Below are 26,711 nucleotides of genomic sequence, written 5' to 3'. Positions count from 1 at the left end.
CATACAATTTTTTTAAATAGAGATTTAACTTTCAAAATGTTGTAAGTTGATCCTTTTTAATAATAATTGTAATTGCTTTCATAAATTAAATAAAAAATAAAATGATACGCTTTTTTAACTGTTACTTTTTAGGTCTTACAAAAAAAATTGTCTCTGGCTACGCCGCCGCTATTAGCGACATCTACCGGATAATATCACTATCAAATAATAAGTGCATCATCCATCCAATCCAGACGTCTTTTTTCAGTCCGCTGTTTTCTGTCATTTTATACAATCGTAACTATGTGGTAATTATATTTATTTTCGTGGAAAACATGTACAGAGACTATTGTGTAATAAAGTAACGATAGTAATGTGTTGACAAGTGCGGAAGATCTTGGTGTTAGCAGAATGTAAGTAAATTCTATACAATGCCGACAATTGCTTGCAAAGATTCTTTTTTGTAATATAATTTTATAACTGCCTTTTATTTTTATAAATTTCCCACGTTTATTTCACGACTTTATTGTTATTGGTTAAATTATTCTATTACCATTTGCGATCAATTATTATTTTGCGTAGACTGAATAGCAACTAATAAGTTATGAAGAATATGCCATTGTTTCTATTTAGCGGTATATAAATGAATACGTGATAGCATCCATTACAACAGTGACGATGTAACAATGAGTACGCGGACCTTTCAAGGTAATGTAGGGCTCCGATATGGTATAGCAACTTATTGGTGTTAGTACTTCCTTATAAATACTATAGGCAGACTCCTCTAGTACGTTAATGCATATTTGGAGCGATGCCAGTGCAGAAACGTTTACTGAATTCGTTATAGAAGTAATAACAAAATATTTTTTCTTTGTTTATAAAACTCTGTGTGAGTCATACTTGTAGGGAGTGTAATCTTAAATAAAATTAACATGAGTCACTTAAGTGCCCAGCTAACAGAGGCCAACAGGTCATTAAAAATGATAATTTTCTCACAGTTTTATTTCCTGTATCCATTAATGATTATTTTCTCAGCATTACAATATCATAGTTATGTTTATGTGTTTAGATTTTTATCTGAATGTTTTTTAATTTACAAATGGTTCTTTTCCTTTATTTACTCAAGCACTCTATGGAAACAATCATTGTATAAGGATTTATTAGAAGTAACCAGTTTCTTAGATTGTGATGTTGAAAGATAATAATTGGAAGGAAAAAATCTCCCTAAAATTAAGTCTTTTCCATCATTGTAACTACAGCCACACCTGGATAAGCCAATGTCCAAGGAACCTTGGTATTTTTTGCACATATAGAGATGCCTTTCAAACCCGAGTCTTGGTTATGGTTGTTCTTCGGACTCAACAATGGTTCTCGCCTTAGAGGTTTCTTGCTTATCCAGGGTTAACTTTACATAGTGTAATGATTGACAAAATTGCCATGAGCTATGGTAATTAGTTTCTATAATTTTAACCTTCAGTTAACAATTATAAAACTATCATGCAACAACATGGTATTCTGTGTGAAAAAGCAAAGACAACCAGATCAGAGTCAGATCGACTTATTGATTTTTAAATAAATTCTTCGTAAATTTTCATTGTTGATCTTGTATAACAAAAATTAAAAAGAAATGGGGATTTACAATAATACAAAACAATGGCACTCGATTCGAATTAAAGATTGATGAGAAAGCTTTTGTTATTCAAACAGAATGCTTTTAAAACTAAGTGCTCCTTCAGATCAACGGAGGCTGTTGACAGACCCTTTTGTAATTTATAAAGCTTTGTATTTGTAGTTACAATAGACATCTATTGAGACTGAATTGTGATGATGGCAATGGAAATATTTTAATACTTATATATTTGTAATATAAAGGTTGTGATTTACCATGATTTACTTATTTCCAATTCACAGTTTAAAGCAATTATTAAATTTAAATATTGGTATGTTGTAGTGCAATTCACCTCCCTGCCCTTGTTCCACTCCCTTTTGGTCCTCCACATTAATCTACTTTATTTATGTCATCATCACTCCCTTCTTGATGTCATCACCTTTTAAGCGATCTATCCATCACTTACTAGGCGTGCCTCTGCCGAGTACCCCTTCATACTCAAAATTTAAATTCTCGCTTTAATAAATGCTCATACCATGCTAAATGTATATTTCTTACAGTAGCACAGTTTCTTAATATAAATATAATTGTCTGTTAATTATTTCTTATTAACTCATCTCAGTGTACTAGTTGAAATTATAACTACCAGTCACAAGCAACTCGATTCTTGTAGAATTAAAAATGACTTAATTAGTAGGCTATGTGCTCTTTCAGACTATTCTACATCTCCGCCAAATTCTCTTTCTGGAGATAACTTCTAACAAACATGTATCCATCCATCCATTTATCCAATCCATACATACCTATTTATAATATTAGAAAGATAATTATTAATTATTGTTAAAATTAATATTATTCATAGTAATTGCAGTTTTTAATAAGGGACGGTTGACTATATGTTTTTTAATCTGTTCCATAGTAATACATCAACAGCTGTTATATCGTCAAGTGCAATCGAATTGTAATTGCTTTTCCCTCCCTAACTATTGAGTTCCGGCTCTAACATGACTGGACGCGCAGCTGCGACCTATAAACAATAATCAAGTTATGAAAGTGACCAGTATAATTGTAATTTGCGATAAAATAATACTGTTAATTGTTTAGTTGCTAGACCTCCAGTCCAGTATATAGAATTTATATGGTTAAATACAATGTAATTTTTGATTAATATAATGATTAACTCAATTATAAAAATCTTGACCTTTAAATTCTTAAGTAAAGAGTGCCTTTTTTTGGAACACTATTTCAAAAACATACCTCGTTCTTTATGAAAGAATTGAGAAAATAATTTATATTGTATTAATGAAGTTATTAATTATTTTGTTTTAATTTATTTACTGATTCTAAAATCTCAGTTTAAAAATATCGTCGTCCCAGTCTTTCATATTTGACGAAAACGAGATAGCAATATGTGTTTAACGGAATTTTGAACTCGGAAACCCATGGTAGATTGATTATATGAAATATAAAAACGTTTTATTTATTTTGTATCATTATTGTTTGATAGCTCAGTTGACCTTTTTGTTTCGTGTCGCGTGACCTTAAGGCAATTGTTTAGCGTTCATCCCGGAAATAAAAAAAACGTGATGTAGCGATTCGTGAAGCGCACGTACTTTCTCTCTGACTGCTTCGTATATGCTATTATTCTTTATAAATACATAACTACGCTTAATACAAATGTTTTTGCGAAATTATGTCTTGAAAAAGCATTAATTTAAGCTCCGCCTATTGTGAGATAAAAAGTGTTAATTCGAACTGTCGTGAACCGTTCAATGTACATTTTGTATGAGAAATCTACACTAAGAGTCTTACATAGTGACTAATTAACGACTCTGTGTAGGGTAGTACGGGTTAAATTTACGGGTTTTTTAATAAGTAAAATTTCTTAGATTCTTTCCCACTATTTCGTGCATTCTTTTATGATATAGATATAGCGTTAAGATAAATCCGTCTACCATGCTGCATACAAAATGGGCACTTATATTAAACTATTTTGACTGTCTGTATAGTTTTCGTTGTTTTAGCTACAAAAAAAGTTGCATCGCGTCAGATGTTCAGCACATGCTGTGCATTTCTTTATTCATTCTTTCCTACTGCGCATCCAACCATTTGAATGATAAGCTTTACAAAGAGGGTATACAAAAATGTATTTTATAAAATATTCGGATATATTATGTCAATATTACAGTTAGAATTTTTATAGTTAAAAACACCCTTTACATTTTCACAGATCATAGAAACGTATCTTAAGTAACGTAACGTAACGTACGTAATATATTTTTGTTCAAGTGTTTCGGAAAGAAAACATGGCTATATTATTCTGTCATACAATATTAGTAAGAATAAATTCCATCTTTGTGATACGAGTCTTGAGAATACGTTGTGTATTTTTTAATAATTGTCATCGAATAAACTCTTGCACCGCGTCTTGGCATTAAAACGAGTTTATTTTTAATCGGGCAATTTTGTTTCCGATGTTCATTTCTTTTAGAATTGGTTACATGTGCACTTGTTCTATTAACTTGTAATATTTTCAGCGTGTCTTTTGTAATTTTAACAATGTTTAACGATTTTGTAGAAGTACATTTGTGAGTATCTTAGTAATCTTACTTCTTACTAATATTATAAATGCAAATGTTTAGATTAATGCATGGATGTTTGTTAAAAGGTATATCCAGAACGGCTTAACGGTTATCGATGAAATTTGGCATACATATAAAAAAGAATCTGGAAGAACATATTGGCTACTTATTAAGTTTTTCTTATAATTCCGCGCGGACGTAGTCGCAGGAGACCGTTAGTAATATTATAAATCTTTAAAAATATCCGTAAAATCGTTCTATATACATTGAAGTTATATTATGCAATGGAATTCAACTACATCGAGGGCGTTGTCTCACAGACGGACATTACGTATATTTGTATATATATACGTGTTCGGGTCAACAGTCAATGCACGCCCACGTCTCAGTTCACAGTTGATTAATTGGTAAAAGATTATCAGAACGACCTCTTGCGTAAAGGAATGTTGATCAGAGTATATTATTTACGTTATTAATTTTATATGAATAAAGGTACTTCGAAGTAATACAGATAATTTAATTCCAGTCATAATATGATATTTGTAAACGAACTAGTACTCGCCCGCGACTTAATCCGCGTGGAATTGAAAATAAATTAGATAGTGTAGCTTCTCAGCAGTTCAAATTTCGAATCGGTTCAGTAGCTTCGTAGCCTATTCAATGCAAACAATCAAATATTTTCTCTAAATAATATTTAGATTATACGCATTTTTTGTTTTTAGGGTTCCGTACCTCATAGGAAAAATACGGAACCCTTATAGGATCACTATGTTGCCCGTCCGTCAGTCTGTCAAGACCCTTTTTTTTGTATAATAAGTTTAAGGAAATATCTATCTTTTCTATATCTATTGCATAGTTTAATTTAAATTGTTTAACACTGAATTTGTTATCAATTCCAATATTCAGTTTAATGTTCCGCTAATCGTTATGTCCTCTATTCTTATCAACTATCCAATACACAATCATAATACGATATCATTCTTTAAAAGTCATCGAGTCATTTGTCCATTCGTTATTTAAAATTAACCTTATTGACAATACAAAGTTTATGGAGTCTTATCGCGAGTTCTCAATACAAAATGCGATATAAAATTCACATTGTAAATTATTATCTAGGGAAATCAAAAATGATATTTTTGTTCAGGCTTTAAGCAGTAGAAACCCACGGAAACAGCGGGAATGTTTACTTAGTTAACGACTTAAAAACGAAGGAATAAGCTAGTATCCAATGTCCCTGATACTTCAGAACATCGCGATCATCATCATCGCATCATCGTAATACACGACACTAAAGTATTTATCTAAGGAAAATGTACTTTTTGTCCAAGTTACTATAAAAACGATGATAATCCGTCCCCTATGTTCGTCGTTAGGGTGGCCATGATGTAGGTCAATATAACGGTATATCTCGCGCGCAACGGCGTGGCAACGATTACATTGCCCCGGCCACCAATTTGAGAGGAATATTATTATATGCCTTTGTATAGCTCGGAAATACTGCAGCGATAAAAGCTAAAATAGCCTAATAACTAAACGTAGCGTAGTATGACATGTTTAATTAGGCTATGATTTAACTACAAGGGTTTTAAATCATCCACTATCTTACTAATAAGTGCGAATATTCAAATTGATTTATGGATGTTTGTTTGAAGGTATCTCTAGAACAGCTGCATGGATCTCGCTGTAATTTGGCATGGATGTAGAACATAATCGCAGAGAACACAGGCTAATAATCAAGTCTTTTTTTTTAATTCCGCCAGGACTGTCTCGCGGGCTACAGCTAGTGTATTTATAATTTCTTTCTGTCATTTTTTTAATTATGTTTAAGAAGGATAAATATAATTAATTTGATTTCCAATGTTCATAATTAAAATCTTGATGCATCCGAACAACTTAGATTTAGTAGTCGGAACATTTTATTAATGTTTTTAGGTTAATGTTAGTATCCTAATTGGTTTATCCGTAGATATCGCGGTCGCTTTGATGTTATGACTATAGTGGCAGTAAAGGGCGTGACCTATCCATGTTTCACCTAAAATTGTGTCTAGCTATTACACCAATTAGTGAGTCTAAATAGTCGTTGAACTTTGTTATCATTTTAACGAACGTTATCAACAATAAGCTGACATTATTGGACCTCTACTTCCAAGTTACTATCCAAAGGTTTTTGGTTATGAATCTCTTTATTACTGTCTTATATTGTCATAAATGGTTTTACAAGAATGCGTGAGGATTTGGGACCTTGTTTGTCAGAATTACTCTCTTTTCCGACGGAATACTCTGAGTGAATTCGACTCTTAGTATTGAATGAAACTTCGTAATACTAACTTATCGGAACAATGTATTCTCCAGTAGCTCTAAAGTCACAATTGTTTGCGTTATTTTAGTGCCAGCGTCCTCGTGTCGCCTGACCTTCTACCAGATCGATTTGTATGTAACCAAAGGTTTCCATTGCATGCACAACATTTTGAAATATGGTTATGTTTTACCTATGGATTTTATTGTTATTTGTTTCGTGTTTTGCAAATATTTATAATAGCGTTCGCCCGCGACTTTGTCAGCGCAGAATTAAAAAAATTGCCTAAATTACTATCACGATCATCAGCTACTTTTCCTTTCAAGTCCCTTCAAAATGAATCTAGTTGTTCCGGAGATTACCTGGAACAAACACGGCCTTGCGGATAAATTATCAGCAACGCAATATGGCTTGTACGAAATATAATTTTATTCCCCGATAATACGTACAGACACTCCAATTTTATTAATATGTATATATATCTAGAATAGAATGTTATTTATTAATGAAAACAATAACATGATCAAAATTTTCCGTGACCTAACCGCAATTAAGGTAACATATGTTTTGAATTAAATTCCTTCCTTAACACTATTTAGACGGACTGGAACAGAACAAATTAATTTTAATGTTTTACTCTGCAATGAAATGAAATGCAGAAGTGTAGACCAGTCCACGTTAATATTCTATTTAGGTCCATTTGTTATTGTTTTAAAGTTTAATTAATCTTGTTTAGTTTGATGTTAAGTTCTATCTATTTTTAGACATTATTAATTAGAATCCTTTGGCGCGAATGACGTGCTTTCGTTTCAAAATCCAGTGTCCGACACCCCAGTAAGGCTAGTGTTGGGTCAATACACTGTCACATTTTTGGATTTTCTTCCTAACTCCATTGAGATATGTATGACGCGCCTAAGTATTACTTGGGGCCTTCAAAAGTAGAGTAGGTATATACTAAGCTAGCGCGTTCTTTCGACCACGTCAACACGTAACATCAGACAGGATGGTAGCGCTAGTTTATTAAAAATTAAAAATAAATAAAAATATTTTTTTTTCTGCTATTATTCTAAATTATTCATTTATTTGCTGTACAATTGCGGCAAAGTTTTGAATGCGTTCGTTTTTACGTCAGTAATTTTTCTATACTAAAAATAATCAACTGCTTACGTATGATACGATCAGGAATTTAGATATTTAAAGTATCATTCAACGCCAGCAGATGTCGCGTTACATTAAAAAAATATAACAGGGATTTAAATTAATATCAAGTTATTCTTTCTCTTTAATTTATCAAAATGGAGAATTTTAAAAATCATTAAATATAGTTTATATATTATATAATATTTAATCGATAGTTACATAATGAAAAGATTTTTCACTTTAGTCTTTACTTCTTACTAATATTATAAATGCAAATGTTAAAATGGATGGAACTGAAATTTAACATAGATGTAGAAATTAGTTTGGACTACACACATAGACTACTATTTAAGTTTTTTTAATTCCGCTCGGACAGAGTCGCGGGCGGCAGCTAGTTATTAAATAAATACTGTTTCAATTTATATTTAACACTTAAAGACTATATTACTACCGTAAAAGGGAACAAAAACGATATCTCGTAAAAAACAAACGACGAACAAAGTGGCAGGTGGGAATGCAAAAAACAGGAATTTTTCAATCGACTTTTATAAATTGATGTGCGAGAGGGATAGCTATATCTGCATCTTAAACAACTTCAATGAATTGAACATTTTACAATTGGTTTAACTGCACTAAATACGAGTAATTTTAACCAAGAAGGTCGACTAAGAGTACCCCTGTTGTAATTTAAGATAAAAATCGTATAATCGCAAGAATGTAACGGACATAGCTAATTACAAACCCGCGAAAAAAGTATGAATTCATGCTTCAATGTTATAATGAACACTTGTCTTATTAAAGCCTATAAATGAGTTATTACGATCGTTAGCAGCATTATATTTCTCGTTATTATAGTTAAGATGAATCTACGCACACAACCGTGTTAATTACTATGCATGTACTACTAACCGTTGATTTCTAAGACCAAATTCTATATTAAACATTTCTTTATCCCATTATTTTTGACTTAACAAGTATATCAATATGTTTTAAACGGTAATTCTTGGTATCAGAAACCCACGATAAGAGAATTACGTATAATATAGTCATCATTTATTTGGTAACATTTTACCGTTTACAGACAGGAAAGAACAAATAGAAAAAGGATATTCCCTTTTCTATCCATTGAATTATTCGTTTTATTTCCTCATAAGTAAATGTCAAGCTTTTCATCAGATATTGAATAAAGCCGTCTTATAAATCAATGCGCAAAACAAACACAAACTTTGTCCACTTTTCCATTATTTCACGCATCATGACACCTGAATGCGGAGATTGTCTTTGATAAATTCGTTCCCATGACCTCAGTTCCATGTTGAATTTACCACCGATGGTTGTAAGCGGCTAGTCACAACAAAAATGGCTTTGTCTTAGTTAAGTTATCTTTTATATTATACTGTATAACATATATATAGTTATATATATGTTATACAGTATAATATAAAAGATTGAATTATACTTATACTTAGTATAGTGAAAATCAAATGTTTAGTAATAAAGAAGGATGGTGAAGGTAAGTCATCGTTTTCATAGAATTAGAGATAAAGCTCAACGAATCACCAAACCAGCTCCGATTAGGTTTTTTCTTTTTTTTTATCGTATGATACTAAAAAATCGTTGTGCAATTATTTATAGGATGGACGAGGTAAAGAAGTTAAAACAGGCTTTTAATGTTAGGTTGTCTGTATAGATTAACTGTAACAACATAATAACACAGTTGAAGCAGAACGTCGATTAAAAAAATTGTCACCTCATTGTAGTAACGTGAATGTAATCAGAATATAGATAATAGACCAAACAAAGCTGTCATGTCTTAATTGAATACAAGACTTAAGCTAAATTTAAAGCATTTTGATACGAAAAATCATAGGTGTTTCGTTAGTTTTATCTTCGGACTGTCTTTAATAAATCTATAAATGCAATTGTCTTATTATTTCTTATTATAAAGAACCGTCGATGTAAATAAAGCTCAGTTTAAAATAACTCTAATTTTCCACTGGTCATCAATTACCATGCTTTATGACAATTTGGCAACGCCGAGCGAATTTCAACGTCGCGTGCCGTTTCACTGCCAACAAATTGAACTAGCAACACTACGCCGATTAATATTCTCGATTTTTAAATATTTATTCTGTCTCGTCAATTTAAATACACAAACGTAAGCGCCACTTATCGTAAATTACATTATAGGCTTAGTATTGTCGGTAAATGCTTTCACCTTCAATCTTGATAGATATTTTAATTTTATATAACCTCTATTAAATACATAGGTAATTGCGATCTTATTATTTTAAGGGTTCAAATGGAGTTGCTACTAGTGGCAAAACTATACTGGTCCTGGAAATTCATAGGATATTTCAATAGTGTGTTTTAATTTGACATTAGTGCCATCTAGTTCGCCTGTTTGAGAACAACAAATTAACATGCTTATTTGTTTTTTCAGAATCGTTCCAGGGATGGGGAAATCATCAAGCAATATTACTAAATGCGATTGTAGCACAAAGACATTGTAGAACCACAGTAAAGTCATCTGATATGAGTGTGCTTCTTGTGAGATTGTGATCGTAGTAGTAGCGATGGATTCGCTCCATGTTCACCACAGTAAGGGCTCGAGTAGGAGTCAGTCGCCGTCAACCGCCGACCTCGCCAGGGACCCGTCTGTCGTCACCGATGACGTCATCAGATCCAGAGTTCAGTCACCCTCCACCGCGCACCATGTTGTCAGTGTAAGTACGCTAAGGGATTTGAACTTTGAACTATTCTCAGAATGTGCAATTAAGTGTAATTAATGAAATATAGTTAGTCTAGATATTTATCTGTTATAGCCTTTAATAAGATTAAAATATTTGTGAGTTCATTGCCTTAGTATTAAACTTGGAAGCCCTAAATAAAATTAGTCACTTTAATATGATTGTTTGTATTGACCTACTGTTTTTTTTCTGATAGACGATTTTTAAATTCAATTGTAGACAGTTCAGTATTGCTTTAAAATTGCGTTTAATACAAAATAATAAAAATCAATTGCTGTACGTTAGCTAAAACTCGAGAACGGCTGAACGGATTTATCTTATCTTGGTCTTGAAATGTTCGTGGAGGTCTGGGGAAGGTTTAAGAGGGAAGAAAATTTAGATTTTTTTTAATTACGCGCGGACGGAATCGCGGGCGACAGCTAGTACAAAATAAATTTGTTTATTATAGTGATTTTAAATCAGTGTGATTTACGAGGTTTATCAAATAATTTCATCAAATTTCATACGCAACTATGTGGCAGCTGGATTGTAAATTTAATCGTTATTCAGAATGTCTAAAAGTCTAGACGTCTCTCGAACCGGCGCCGTATTCAGTAGAAGAGTTATAGAAATACTTTATCAAAACACGGCTTTGTATGTTACGTTGACGTATTTACTTTTGTATTTCAGTTATTCAGGGAATACTTGTTTGATAAATATTTTTCGAATTTAATCTTGATATAGTTTCACAACTTAAAAAAAAAACAAAGCACTAACACACGCCAATTTTAAATAAATTGATCGTATTCAATAATAAGTTGACGATTACTTTCCAAGATCTTGCTAATATTATAAATGCAAAGGTTTATATGGATGGATGGATGTTCTTTGAAGGTTTTTTTATATCATAAGGTGGCAAACGAGCGAACGGCCACCTGAAATCAGTGAAATAGCGAAGTGGCCGTTGCCCATAGACATACACAATTGCATATGCGTTGCCGACATTTAATCGACGGAGGAGAGGATGCACAGAAAGAAAATGTTTTCCCCTTCCATGCATCCTCTCATCCGGAAAGTCCATTTCCACTTCCCATCCTTTCCTTATGAGAAAAGGGGTGGGAAGGGAAAGAGGACTAAATTAGGCCTCGGGGATGCATACTCATCAGACGAAACGCGGAATCGCTTCCACTTCACGCCTTTCTTCTGTGTGGTTGTGGTATTTCACCGGACGAGCCGGGCCGATTCGTGCGAAGATGTTAAAGCGGGCTCTACCGCTGTTAAACTTAGGTTAGGTTTCTCCAGAACGGCTGCATGGATCTCGCTGAAATTTGGCATAGATGTAGAACATAGTCTGGAAGAACACATAGCCTATTGACTGCTATATTTAGCTTTTTTTCCACGCGACCGGAGTCGCGGGTGACAGCTATTAAATGATAAAAGTTGTATTGAAAAAAACTTTTAAATAACACCAAATCTACGTTATACAAACTGAAAATAAGCAATTTGTCAACAGTTTGATTTAATTCTAATTTGGGTTAATTATTGTTATCAAAACTAATATGTAGTTAATATTAGTTACTTGATAACCCCGCATTTAAAAGTCTCATAATAGTCGTACAATTTTATGACAAACTCGTAATAGACTTGTAGTTTACAATAATGTAACATGTATTGTCGTATAGTCGATTTTTAAAAGAAAATATTTAATTTATTTGCTTTTTGTGATATAAGTGTGATTTTTTTATTGAAGTTTTGAAGGTAAGTTAATATAATGATAGGAAATAGTTGGTATGGGTATAAGAGTAAAAAATATTACACTTTTATTTAACTAGCGGTCGCCCGCTACTCCACCCTAGTAGAATTAAAGGAAAAAAAATAGTAGTTTATGTATTCTTCCAGACAATGTTATGTAGGCTTAATTTAATCGAGATACATTCGGCCGTTCTAGATGTACCTTCAAACAAACATCCATCCAAACATACGCATTTATAATATTAGTAAGATGAAAAAAGAATTGACTCCTGTCCTTAAGTGACTGGCTACTTGAATAACATTTTTCTTTTTATTTTCAGGAGCCGTCATCGAACTCATCTTCGCGTCACAGCGAGCGTGGCGCTCACCACGTCAAGTCGCACTCCAGAGATCTGGGCAATAGCCAGGTCGCCGGCACAGCTAATACTTCCAGAGAGTTAGTAACCTAATTGTAGTCTTTTTTCCCTTCCAACCCTTTTCTTACAGGGAAAACTTTAGGAAGTGGAAAGATTCTCTTTCTAAACGTCCCCTCCATCGTCGGTTAAAGTTGGGCAACGCATCTGCAATTGCAGATGTCTATGGGCAGCGGTCGCGTCGCTATCGCGTATCCACATTGGATCTTGCGTGTTTGCGACATAAAACACCAAAGAGTTGATATGAAAGTTTGAAGCAATTTGAAAGTGCGTTATGTATGGGACAACTTGCTAGCGTTCCTGTCTAGTTTCATCGTTCTGTTTAACCTAAATAGCAGAATAAGGGAAAAGTTTAGTTTAGTCGTTTGACACATCTATTAAAAAGTGTTCAATTTGCTTGTATATCTGTGCTTCTTTCATTATTAATGTTTCAATGTGTTTGCTAGTTGTATTACGAATAAAATTACTAAAATATCGATCGAATCATAAATGCGAAAATTCTTTAACCGTACAGGTCAGGTCAACCGTGGGAATGAATTCACTCGGTTTGTTATTTCAAATGCACTATTAACCTAATTATTAGAGGTAAAAGGAACCTTATTATTTTAAATCGTTGTTAAGATGTTTAGATTTTTAATGCCTAAACACGAACAAATATAGTAATTAATGTCTTTTTAGGGTTCAGTGCCTCATAGGAAAAATACGGAACCCTTAAAGGATCACTTTGTTGTCCGTTCGTCTGTCTTTCAAGACCCTTTTTTTAAAGAAAAGAAACTGATGACTAAATGTTTATCGTGTCAAAACTCATTGGTATCATTACCACAATATTTTCGATGTTATAGTTCGTTGAAATACCGACCATACAGAAGACAGGCGTCAATTGGAAACAATTCCGCGTTTCGTCTGACTTAAGTCCATAGTCTTAGGCAAAAGATACGTTTTTATATGTTCTAATGTTTCCAGTTTGGAAGACTCGCCGCAGAAGAAAAACGTATCCAATCTGTTGCCGTCGGTTGACTACACCTGCCCAGTGTACAGCCCCAACGTGTCATACGCTATGTCCTCCGCTGATGAGTACGGATCACCCGCTTATAGAGGTGAAGAAAAAAAAAATACAATTCAATTTATTGCTTAAATATACTAATACAGAAATTACATGTCATAAGTTTTATTTAGAAATATTTTTTTTTCGTTATATAGAGCTTTCTCTTTATACGTATGAAGAAATATGTAAAATTAGCAATAGCCAACGATTTTGTTAGCGCGGAATTAAAAAAAAAGTAGCCTAAATTAGGAAGGAATTATCTTACCTTCCAAGTCCTGACAAAATAGACCGAACCGTTTCGGAGATCACCACGTATACATGTGGCTTGAGGACAGACTGACAGAAATAAAAAAATGGTTTTTCTCTAGAATAAAGCTAATAACACTCAGATTTTATTAACTGTACAGATTTAGTAATTGTTTTCTTTTATAATTCCAGCCCAAGATAGCGATTATTCTAATCAAGGTAAGTTAATGTTTATTTTGTTTCTAAATCTGTATAGACTTCGATTTTAAAAATAATTTAATTTTAATAAAGCATAAGCATCAATAGCCTAATGGTTAAGGGTACGGATTTCCGATCACGTGGTCGGGGGTTCGATTCAACTATTCTCGTAAACCATATCCTTGCTCAAGCCTAGAGCTTAGCTGGAATGGTAAAAGAAATATTAGTAAATTTACAAAAAAATCTGCTAATATTTTATATTAAAAAAATATATATTTCAACCGATAAATTCCTCAAGAGAAATGCACATGATTTTTAAACATTTTTATGCATTATGGATAATCTTATTATACTAATGTTATATATTTTCATAGATGACTACGACAGCAGTGGGAATGCAACGTCAGCGAAAGCTCTGGCCGCCATAGCGCACCTCAACAGTAAGATTGAACGCACCAAAGATCTCATACGACTGGAACAGACAAACAGAGATGGTGAGTTAATACTTTCTATTCATATATGTCATTGTTTAATTATTTTAAGTCATTCCTTTAATTGCTACATTTAAAGGTAAAAGATGGAACTTGATTTTTTTTGTAGTAAACTCCTTTTGTTTCTAAATTCGATAGAATCTAAATAACAAACTAAAACACTAAGTAATCATACGCCTTTACGCGATTCTAGAATTTAAATTAATCTATGTTCTAAATTTCATCGAATTATGTGCAGCCGTTTTAGTATTTCCTAATAATAAAAATCTATCAACATTTTTGTATTTAAATTCTGATTATCCATAACTTTTATACTATATTACTTTTTACTAATATTATAAATGCGAATGTTTGGATGGATGGATGGATGTGTCTAAGAAGGTATCTCCGGAAAAGTTGCATGGATCTCGATGAAGTTTAGTATAGATGTAGAACATAGTGAGAAAGAACCCATAGTCTATCAAAGTTTTTTAACTCCGCGACTAGTAATCCAAATAAAATATGGATGTTATTCCAGAGAACGTGAATGAATACCTGAAGTTGGCTGCGAACGCGGACAAGCAGCAGCTGCAGCGCATCAAGGCGGTGTTCGAGAAGAAGAACCAGAAGAGCGCGCTTTGTATCGCGCAGCTGCAGAAGAAACTAGAAGGTTACAATAAAAGAATCAAAAACTGGGAGGTGAGAATCATAGAATAAGAAATTTAAAATCAAACAATGTGAATCTATAAGGGTTCCGTTTTTTTCCTTTCGAGGTACGGAACCTTAAAAACAATAAAACTATCCTACGTTTTCACTTACAGCCTAGATTAAGTAAAGAAAACCTCGTTAAATTATCAAATACTACCTGTTGCCAGCGTAATAAGTAGCCTATGTGTTTTTTCAGGCTATGTTCTACAACTTTGCCAAATTCAACGATATCCATGCAGCCGTTCTGGAGATACCTCCTAACAAACATCCATTTAAACGTTCCCACTTATAATATCTTACTAAGATTTGATGTTTTAGTTATTTTGTGAAAAATTATCAGATAAAACGATTAAATGAGATTTTTCTCTACTTATTGTTCTATAACAATTCCAGCAATACGGCACAAGCGGACAAGCGCACAGACAACCGCGTGAAGTTCTGCGTGATATGGGACAAGGCTTGAAGTAAGTCTACTTACAGTACTGCTTAATCAATTAATTGTAACTTAGGTTACCTCTTAGTGTATATTTCTCATACTAAATACACTAAAAATCTCTTAGAGGTAGATTAATGATTCGTAAAAAATACTACACTAAAGTTCTCTGTCATTACTCAACATCAAGGCAAGTATAGACGATGTCAAATATCTTGTCCGCTCAGAACTTCGTACGAATTGCAGGTGTGACGAGGCATGCGCAGATGAACTTGAGCTGTCAAGATATTTGAAGAATACTATACAGATTCGTTGTTAACAGGAACGTGGGCGGCAACATACGGGACGGCATCACCGGTCTGGGCGGCAGTGTGATGGCGGCGCCGCGGGAGTTCGCACATCTCTTCTCGCGCTCCAACAGATTCGGATCAGCGGACAACATCGCACAGCTCGCCGGTCTGTATCAATGTACACTTGTTACCAACGGACATATCTGACCCGGTGACAGAAGCGCTGTTGTCGGGGTTTTTTTTTAAATAAAATTCAATATTAAAATACAAAAAACAAATAGATGATAAAACATCCTATTTCTGTTAATTAGTTGTAGTTGTTGTCAGAAAATATGTTAAACGTACATTGAAAATGGCATAAAAACAACAGCTACAGTAAGAAAATAATTTTATGACGATATTTTGACATTGATAGGGGGTCATAGTGAGATGTCATAATTTAGTTTGACTTTTGCCCACCGGAACAGATATCCTTGTCGTTCTATACCTACATTAGCTTCATAGTGAGCTGTTTAAAAAATCGATTAACTTTAATCGATCTGGCTTCGAACATGCAATTCAGTTATGAAATATTCATGTTTTTCGTTTGATTTTTTTGGTATCATCCTCGATATTTAAAAAGATAAGGTTCAGTGACACAACATGGTCACAATCAACAATTTTACCACATATATTCTAAATAATTTAATTATGTTGTAATTTCTATACAGCTAACCTAAAATATATCCTCCGATATCATAATGTTAAATCAGGAAAATATATAGAAAAATAAATTTATGCTACTAACAGTGGATTATATATAAATAAATATTTGGTATATTTTCAGCATATATGTAAATATTAAAAGATGTACAATATTTTACATAGTATATGTTCCATTTGAAATGAAATATATTTCATAATACTCCCGTAATATTATTGGGCAAGTTTTCTTCATTGCATACCGATGTCATACTAACTTGAAATATTATAAAATAAATTCTGAAACCAAAATCCTCGTTTAAAACATATTTTTATATGATGACAATATGTTTTATACAGAGATTTTAGTCTCAGAAACCAACGGTAAATCGATAAATGTAAGAACTCTTATACAAGGAAATCATTTAATAGTACAAGAGCCAAATATTTGAACTTGATTTTTATATTATTATCTTAGAAGTTGAATATAACTTCAAATATTAGACAAACATAATATATATATTAGGATATTCAAGTATATAAATAATTATATAGTAAATAATTGGCTGTTTATTTAAATTTATATATTTTGTCTCGCAGAGAACACGGGTACTTGTAAGTATAAGAGTGGTAGCAATTCATTCATTATTAACCTATCACGTCCATTTCGTACTAAAATATTATTAATAATAGCTCTAGTTAATAATATTTATTAGTTTTAATAATCCTTCATTGAAAATAGATTTTTTTTCAGCTTAGAATTAAAATTTTGTTTTTAACTTATCATTAATTATTTTAATTAGGCAGTAAATTTGCAAACGTTTTCATCACTTCATAACCCTTACGGTAGTGTAAATAACACTTTTAATAATAATTAGTTCAAGCTAAATAGTTTGTTTTAACGATAAATCTAGTAACGTAACTCAAGTAGCTAAGAGAAATATGAAATTAATAAAAAGTAAAATAACCTTTTTTATCAAACTCAAATCGTCGTAATTGTTATGCTAAATGTAATAAAATAAATATTTAACACGTTAGCTGCCAGAATGATTTTTTCGAAAAAAACGGAAAACATTTTTTTTTTAATTTTGTCCAAACCCATTTCAATGTGGCCTTGCGGGTCACGCTGTATGCAACAATTCGATTAATAAGTCACAGCGCGGTGTTGAATGGAAGTATGGCTTGTCGGACACATAGTCCGACTCAGCCTGATTGAAACATTAGCTTGTCGGACATATAGTCCGACATGGCAGCTAACGTGTTAATTTTACTACATACAAATATAAAAAAATAACCGTCTTATCTTATAATTCAAAACATTAAATCTATGACGACATAGTGTGACAGTTTCAATAGCTTTGTGAGATGAATAGATTATATCAATCGTTGTTATCTCCAAAGATTTAAAAAATTAAATATATTCGAATTTACAATACCTAAAGTGTACAAAAATCGATATTAGAATTTTTTAACATGTAAAAAAATTTAAAATAATACTAGCTGTCGCCCGCGATTTCGTCCGCACGGGATAAAAAAATAGATAGTAGCCGATTCTCAGACCTAGTAAATAAGCATATAAAATTTTATAAAAAATCGGTCAAAACATTTGTGATGATTATGGTAACATCGAGAATTTTATGTATAAGATTTTTTTTTTAAATGAAACTCCACGGTTATGTTAGAATGTATAAAGTTATGACTGTCTAGCCAAACAATATTACTTCAAATACAAGTTAACCTTCACACTGCTGAGTACGTCAGCTGTCCGTCATTTACATATCTGATAAACATACGCAGATAATCAGTTGTTGCCTGCGCGGGCACGCGCGCGTACAAACATGACTCATGTTTATATAGTGATTTTATAATGTTGTTACAATATGTTTTTTCGCAAGTGTAAAAAATGCCGGAAGAAATGTAAATAGATTTTTATTTTATTCTTGTAAGATTTTTTTTTAAATCAGTTTTTTTTTAATAAAAACATACTTTGTTAGTTGAGGAAGTGGTTTAGTATAAACTCAGATTTAGTAAAAAAGACAAATTAAGTGTACATTTTAACCTTTTTAGTTCGATTATCGCTTATTTATGATATTTATTTGCTATATTTAGTTAATACTAGTTTTTCTTATCTTTTTATGCTCTTGAAATAGATATTTATTTAGAAAATATTGTCACGTTTAAATCATTAAACATTTTCTATATCTTTTCCCTTTTATGATTTTACTAGCTGTTGCCCGCGACTCCATCCGCGTGGAATTAAAAAAAAACATAATTAGTTGCCTATGCGTTCTTCCAGATTATATTCTATGTGTATGCCAAATTTCATCCAGATCCGTTCAGCCGTTCTGGAGATAGTTTCAAACATCCATCTAAACATTCGCATAATATTTTATTCTATTTTATCAGAAATTACTAGCATCATATAGTAATGTTTTAAACATAGTTTAGTTATATGAAAATAAGACTTAGTTCTCCACACTTTATTCAGTGTTGCACTTTTATCTCTTTCTAAAACTCTTATTTCTATTTAATAATATTAAATATTGCTTGTTTTAATGTAAACACCAGTGTAATTATTGCTTATCATGTTGTCTCATTCTTGCACGCTAGCCCCACAACATGCGGAACTGAGAGGTAAATATATGCTAATTATCACGTGTTAATGTTGCATTTAACTTGTTCACGATGTATACAGTGACCTTGAAATTTGATGTATTAGTCATTGTTAACACTTTGATTGCTACTAAATAGTACGTAAAAAGTTTAATCGCATTTAAAGTGTTAAAGAAAATCTATTATATTTTTGCCAAAATGTGTTTTTATTTTTCGGTGATATTCAAATAGAAATTTATTCAAAAGCTTTATTTAGTGTAAATATACCCTAGTAGGCTAGGATAGATTTTTAAATATGCATTTGTTCTTATTTTTTTTTTTAATTATTTATCTTTGTAAAAAAAAACTCTTAGTAGTAAATTCTTATATCTTATCCAATGTCGCTTGTTTATTTATTTTTTGCCTTTTTTAGTTTCATATGTGTTGTTAAATTAACGCATGCACTGTATTCTACGTGAAGGCCGAAGTTACTACGAGTATATAGCAATCAGTGATTCACTCTCAAAGTCAAATTAATCCGACCCCTCTCGCTGTCATAACAATTTGTCGCTATTGAATTAGTATTTAACGGGTTTAGTGTCGTTTTAAACAGTATTCTGATATAATTTAACATTTTAGAAATTTTTTATTGTATTTTTTTATGGCAAATATGGAGAACTGATCGCCAACCTTCGCTAGTCGGAGAGGCACCTCAAGAAGAAGAAGAAGAAGCAATTTTTTATTGCTATCAACAATACATACGCAAATAAAAACACTTTCCATCTCTAATTTTGATCAATGTGATTATAAAAGAAAGGTAGTTTAGAAAAAAATACTTCGTGATATAAATAATAATGATGAATATTTCAAGATAATTTAGTTATACTATGTATGTGGAAGATAACGCGCTAACAATGAATAAGACGGCTTTACTTACGTATTACATCACTTTACGATGATTTAAGTCAGGGGTGGTCAACCTTTATCTATCAATGCTATTTTTTATTTCATACCATATGTGTTTGCTCTTCATATTTTTTTCTGTTGTGCATATAAATTTAGTGATGTGCAAAATATTCTGTCGCGTGCCATTGGTTCGTTATCCCCGATCTAGGTTAATTAATAAAATTGTAAAATTATTTGAAATTATATCATTATGGTCTCACGTTCGGTAATGATTACTAAACGCTATTTATTTTCATACAAATATAAGTAAAAAAATTATGTTAATAAGGCACATATCAACCATTAAACTAAATAATTTATTATCGAATTTAAAAAAAAAAATAGGCATTCGGTATGGATTTCTCTCACTTAATCTTCACTAAAGCAGTCAATAAGAGAAAGGTTTAGTGTAGATTTAGTTGGATAAATCTACACTTATCTACTCAGTGTGACGGCTATTAAGCTTTATTTTTACTATCCTAGTGCCAGTGCTATAACAAATATAATTTATTATGAACTCTAACTGTATAACCAAAACAATGTCTTAATAGCTTAATTTAGCTTAATAGCTGCTATTTAATACTAGCTTCGTATATTTTGTGTGTATTGAGTATTGCTACAACATGGCAGCGAACGCGTCGTCGGAAGGTTCGCGTGCGTCGGAGGCGGGCGAGGCGGCGCCGCGCGGCTCCACGCTGCCCCGCGCCGCCACATCGCCCGCGCCCAAGTTCTCGCCTGACGCCTCGCCCAGCTCCTCTGTCACCAGTGAAGGCGCGCCGTAAGTTATATTATAATCTGTATGTCTATGGATAACTTGGTATTGCTTGCGACTCTGTCCGCGCGGAATTATAAAAAAAAAACTTAATTAGTACTCTATGTGCTCTTTCAGATTATGTTCTACGTCTATGTCAAATTTTAGCGAGTTTTGTTTAGTCGTTCTGGAGATACCTACAAACATCCACCCGTCCAACCAAACATTCGCATTTATAATATTAGTAAGATAAAATAATTTGTTTTTCTTATTCTGTATAAGTTAGAAAGCAATTTTCTTTCTTCAATTTTTCTTTGTAACGAAATCAATATGTATTTTAGTTTTATAAATTTTCCTGTTTTACCAACTCTATAATGAATAGTTAATTTAAAAGAACAAAATAGCAAAGCAATGAAATGTAAATAAAGAATGAGACTGTCTCACGTTTAAAATGATTTTTCACTTTTAACCATCGTTGTTGTTGTTAACATGTTGTGTAAAAAATTCCAGTTATCAAACGCAACCGGGTACAAACAACATGTCAGAAGCTACATTCTCTATCAAGCCGATACTGAACGAGCTGCGCGAGCGCAGAGAGGACTACGAGCGGCTGGCGGAGAAGATGGAAGCGCTTAAGGTGACCCTTACTCTTAATACATAACACACTTACATAGAGTTCAATTTATACTGGTTTTTTATCAAATCAGTCTATAGGTTATCTGGTTTTTGTTTTATTTCTAAATGGAATGCTTCGTATTTGAACTCTAGTGTTTATATTTTAAATTTTGGATGAAAACTTTTTATGATAGAAATTGAAATCTATGGTCTCGATGAAAGAATCTTATTAATATATAGTGTTGTAAGACATTTTCGTATTAAATTTTGAAGTAGTTTGTTTTTTTTTTTATTTATAGAATCTATCGCAAGAGGTATCATTCCTGTCGGCGGCGCTGCAGGAGGAGCGGTTCAAGACGGAACGACTTGAAGAACAAATCAATGATCTCACTGAACTGCATCAGAATGAGGTAAAGCCGCTAAAGGTCGTGTGAAACTGCGCAATACTCCTCCCGCATAGTTACTTAAGTTTTCATTTTAAATCTTCACTATTTTTTTAATGCAAATAGCGCTTTGCTTGTTAAGTTGAATTTTATTAATTAACTAAGTAGGTTATAGATTTATGCATAAATAGTCTTCATATAGGTCAAAATTTTGGAGAGAAATATTTTTAACATACTCCAACCAGTTCCATGTTCAAAAAAATCTTGAAATTTGAAAATTCTTTATGGTATTTTCCCAGGTGGAGAACCTGAAGCAGGCGCTGACGGACGTGGAGGAAAAGGTGCAGTACCAGAGCGAGGAGCGCATACGCGATATACACGAGGCCCTCGACCTCTGCCAGACAAAAGTGAGCCACTTATTTTATCTTTGAAAAATCGTCTCTGCGCTAAAAACCGCATAATGCTAACGTTTATTGTCTCAGCCATAACTGTATTAATGTCATAGAATAAAATTATGTGTCGTTTGCTAAACTCACTGTTTAAGGCGAGTAATTTTCGAAATATTTTTAGTCAATTTTATTATAGTTACAATCATTTGAAGCGAATGACGCGCTTTTGTTACTAAGTCAAGTGTCAGATCGATTAGTGAGAGGACATAACCGATACACCGGCACGTGTCGGTTTTTCTTCCTAACAATGTTAAGCTATTTTGTCTATTGTGTTTTCTAAAATAAATAAATATTGATCAGATCGGCAAGTTGGAGCAGTGGGCAGCGGGTGGTGGGGGTGGAGCAGGCGGTGGCGGCGGCGCGGGGGACGCAGGCGGTGCGGCGGCGCTCCCCCCGCGCCTGCTGCTTGTCAAGCTGCTCAACGTGGCGCTCACGTTATTGCAGTTAGTCCTGCTGCTCGTCGCCACCGTCGCCGGAGTCACCATGCCCTTCCTCAGGACCAGGTATTAATGTTTTCATATATCACTGCGCAGAACACAATGTTAGGTGTGTTGAGGGTACTACGCAGCGCGCACATGACCTTGGGCCGATAAGATTTTAAAAGACTAATACACTTCCTCACCTCCCACTCTTCCAACATATTCGACTAGAGAGAGTCGAGTCGATGTTAGTGTAACAGTTCCCTTAGTGCGTGCGTGCGCATATATGTACTGAGAAGGGTGAGCGTATGTAGCTTACACAAACACTTTGTAATTATGTAAATATCGTATATATTTGTTTATTGATTTCAACACAGCCAAGATTTCAAACACTGCTAAAAATTATCTTTACGGTTATTAGATTTCAAAAAACTATTTTTATATCAACAATGTTCTCTGTACATTTCAGGGTGCGAGTTCTAACAACAAGTGTAGCGTTAATGGTTGGTGTAATGGTATTAAAGCAGTGGCCCGAAGTGACCCAGCTGTCGGACCACCTGGTGGCGCGGCTCAAGGAGTACCTGCTGGATAAGCACCACGACAGGTAATGCCCCACATCTCCCCTCACCCGCTGTACTTGTGGAGGGGTGATAGTCCACGTCCGCGTATACCACTCGCAATCTTACTCCAACATATTGAAGTTTACTCAACTTTTTGCAATATTACTCCACCGGAGAGAGGTTTACGAACTTACATTACCAGTCTGAACTTTACTAGAAACTATAATACTTCTTGCAGTTTAATTCCACCAGTGATGTTTCGACTCCAAACTGTAGTAGTTTGTGTACTTTGACTCTACCAAATAGAAGTTTTACTCTAAAAGGATTCCTTATAGTTTCTTTTAAATTTCATCTCTAATCAAGTAATATTGCGAGTTTTATATGTTTGCTTTATTCCACTAACATGCTTTTGTATAAATATCTAACAAATGTTACTAAAAATATATGTATAATAAAAATTATATCACATGTTTGTTTAATGCATTTAATTGTGAAATGTAATAACGCCGATTAATATAATATTATATTTTCTAACACAAATGCCTTTTGGATAATAACAATTTTGATATTTTATTTAATGCTTTTATCATTCACGTTGGCAAATATTTAATAAACACGTTTTTAGTTACTGTAGGATATAGAATTGTTTGTATATCTCTAAATGTTTGAAGTGTTTTTAATCTATTAAAAACTCTGTAAATTTTATTACAATATTTTATTATTCTTTTTTACTTAACGTTTTTTATCAACGAAAATATTTAACCAATAATTATGAGTCGTGTACAATTTTATTTTTACACAAATCACAGTTGTAAAAATTAATTTTTATTATTAATTCTCTCTAATTAGGAATATTACTAAAATGCCAGTATGTCTAAATTAGTGAATGATTTATTTTAGTGAAATTACTAATTTAGTGAACATCTCAAACAGTTCTATAAAGATATTAAAAGGTATCGATATTTTAAATTAAAAATACAATAAGGTTTTAAAATTGAGACGTTTCTTTAGCTCTGTTTGAACTTTTTGATACTTCTTAGATTTTGTAAAGTTTTTTGTAACATATAGATTTTTATGATGCCTTTAATATCAATTAGAAAGAATTTGGTCATTTTATTTGAAACTAATAAAATTATTTAATATTTTCACGCTTTCATATCATGAACTAACTTTAGTACTACAAAATCTTGTCTTTCACAATTTTGTATTGTCCGCTTTTTATGTGAATTATTGTACCTTTTTTTTAATAAATATTTAAGTCAAAATTTGAGCCAAAACAAACACAGTTACGTTTATCTGGTAACTATAAATAGCTAACTATTTTAAAGTTTTTTCGTGCTAAGATACAGTTTTATGTTTTATAGAGAATTGTGACCTTTTTTTTTGTTTTCAAATTGTTTACTTTTTTTTTAATTTATGTTTATTTTTATTTTCCACTTCAGGTATGAATGCAAATCGTTGTGTGGTTGAAACTATACAAAGTTTTGCTGTGAAAATGTTCGTGATATATCGAAATTTTATCATTATATTTTGATGAAATTTAAAATAAATAAAATATGATTGGCAATTGATCAGTGAAAGACTGGATCGGTTCGGGTGAGAGTGAACTTAACTCGGCTGCAGTTTTTTTTAATGGAAAATATTCCATTTCGAATACGAAATAATCCAATGTTTTTAATATGAGGCGATAATAATATTATCTTTATATTTGAATTTAATTTTAATAAAAAAGATGTCACGTGATACTTATCATGTTGGCAGGTCAATTACTTGCTAAAAAGGGGCTATATTAAAAAAAATACATTTTGATCTCAAGGAAGTAACCTTCAGTTAGGCGTTGATAGTTTTAGTAAAGAGGGCGAAGATTAGTTTATATTTAATAGGAAACATTTTTCTGTTCTAGTTATGACATTCAAAATATGTAGTCAAAATTATGATTCTATAATTTTCATTTTAAAAAAGGCTGTGCCGAGTTATGTTTGAATCTTGCCTTTATTATATTAATCAAACTTTGGTGAAGCTTGAAATTTTTTGTTACAAGATAATTATATCTTATCCGAAAAAAAATCGAAATTAGTCATTTTTTAATTGATGAGACGAATCAAAATCCTACTTCAATATTGAATTAACACCTTGTATTTCCACTATTGAAATAATTGTAAAAAAACCTTTAATGTTTGTACACGCGTAAGACCCATTGTTAAAGTTTAGGAAGGCGGTTTATTTCTCTTTGAGAAAGCAAAGGAAATAAATGGAATTTCATGGCACCAAGATGTGAATTATAGTGAAACCTGGATAATCCGAGAGTCCGAGTGATCGCGATATTTTCTCGCGAATAGTTTTTAAGCTATTGAAGTCGGCGTTGCCACCAAACAATCTCTCTCGCTTACTCAGGTTCTACTGTATTACCAATTCTAATATTTTCAATTTCTAATTAATGATATTATCCGAAGAGTTTGAAATTGTAAAAGTACAATATTATTTGGGATTTATTTGTTATTAAAATTAAATTTGAACTAATTTTTTAAGTAAAGTAAATTAATTTATCAATTTATCGGCGAAATAGCCTTAAAACTGTGTATAACTATAGCAATAATATTATTAAGTTTGGACAGTTGTAAATATTGATATGTGAGTGGGTCCATTTGTTTTTAATAATATTTAACGTAGAATTTCACTGCACTCTTGTTAAATAGATTGTCGTCTCTATCCAAAGAGAATGAAAGAGATAGCAATATTACGCAAATGTTTCGGTGGAATTGTACGGTAATAATGTTCTCGTAATTTTAAAGATTTTTTTTTCATTATTTTAGAAGTTTCAATTTGAATTTGCATCTCGAATTGCTTTAGCGTCGTAATTGTTGGCGGGTGAAGGTTTATAGGAATGTTATATATATATGAAGTTGTGTATATAATTGTTGTAGAAAATGAGAGTGTTTGCATATTACTGTGGGTTTCCACTGCGGAATAATTCGTAAATGTATATTGCCTTCCTTTACGTTCTCTTTTAAAATAATGAGATGAAGATATTTTTATACGTGTGGAAACTCACAGTATTTTTGAACAAGCATATATTGTATAATTTTTTTGTATTATAATGCTTTAGTGTTACATCATTGATGGATCGGCCATTTTGGGACAAAAGATAATTTAAAAAATAGAACACTTTTAAGTTAGTCACAATTTGACGGAGGTTGAATGAATCACTTTTATTTTTTTAATGTAATTGAATTGAAATTCAAATATTTATATAAAATTTTAGATAATTTGTTACACATTTGTTACAAAGAAGCCGTTTTCAAATTTGGTTTTAATTTTTTTTTCTATAATATATTTGTAAAGTAAAAAACATTCCAAAATTTTCTTACTTTTTATTTTACAACGAAAATATTTCTGCATTATTCAAGAATATTTATCAAGATTTAT

General features: G+C 32.3%; 1 protein-coding gene across 3 annotated transcripts; it reads left to right on the top strand.

The window, feature by feature from the left end:
- The first annotated feature begins 196 nt into the window (after positions 1–196).
- Dmtn (transmembrane and coiled-coil domain 2 protein Dmtn) lies at positions 197–26,260 on the top strand. 3 transcript variants are annotated; one of them, XM_013319342.1, is made up of 17 exons: positions 197–392; positions 10,050–10,332; positions 12,408–12,523; positions 13,464–13,597; positions 13,984–14,010; positions 14,364–14,483; positions 14,998–15,158; positions 15,561–15,631; positions 15,923–16,056; positions 17,172–17,186; positions 20,739–20,886; positions 21,370–21,496; positions 21,774–21,884; positions 22,157–22,264; positions 22,607–22,809; positions 23,195–23,329; positions 24,728–26,260. In XM_013319342.1, the coding sequence occupies exons 2-17, from the start codon at positions 10,183–10,185 to the stop codon at positions 24,753–24,755; spliced, it is 1,788 nt and encodes a 595-aa protein (XP_013174796.1). In that variant the 5' UTR covers positions 197–392; positions 10,050–10,182; the 3' UTR covers positions 24,756–26,260. The 3 variants fall into 3 exon arrangements, with proteins under 3 accessions (XP_013174796.1, XP_013174799.1, XP_013174798.1); XM_013319345.1 differs by lacking the exon at positions 17,172–17,186 and having other exon boundaries at positions 20,757–20,886; XM_013319344.1 differs by lacking the exon at positions 17,172–17,186.
- Positions 26,261–26,711: the final 451 nt, after the last annotated feature.

Source organism: Papilio xuthus, unplaced genomic scaffold, assembly GCF_000836235.2.
Source record: "Papilio xuthus unplaced genomic scaffold, Pxut_1.1 DF826159.1, whole genome shotgun sequence".
Classification (NCBI taxonomy): Eukaryota; Metazoa; Arthropoda; class Insecta; order Lepidoptera; family Papilionidae; genus Papilio; species Papilio xuthus.
Note: the sequence above shows the minus strand (reverse complement) of the source record. Positions and strands in the feature narration are given on the sequence as shown.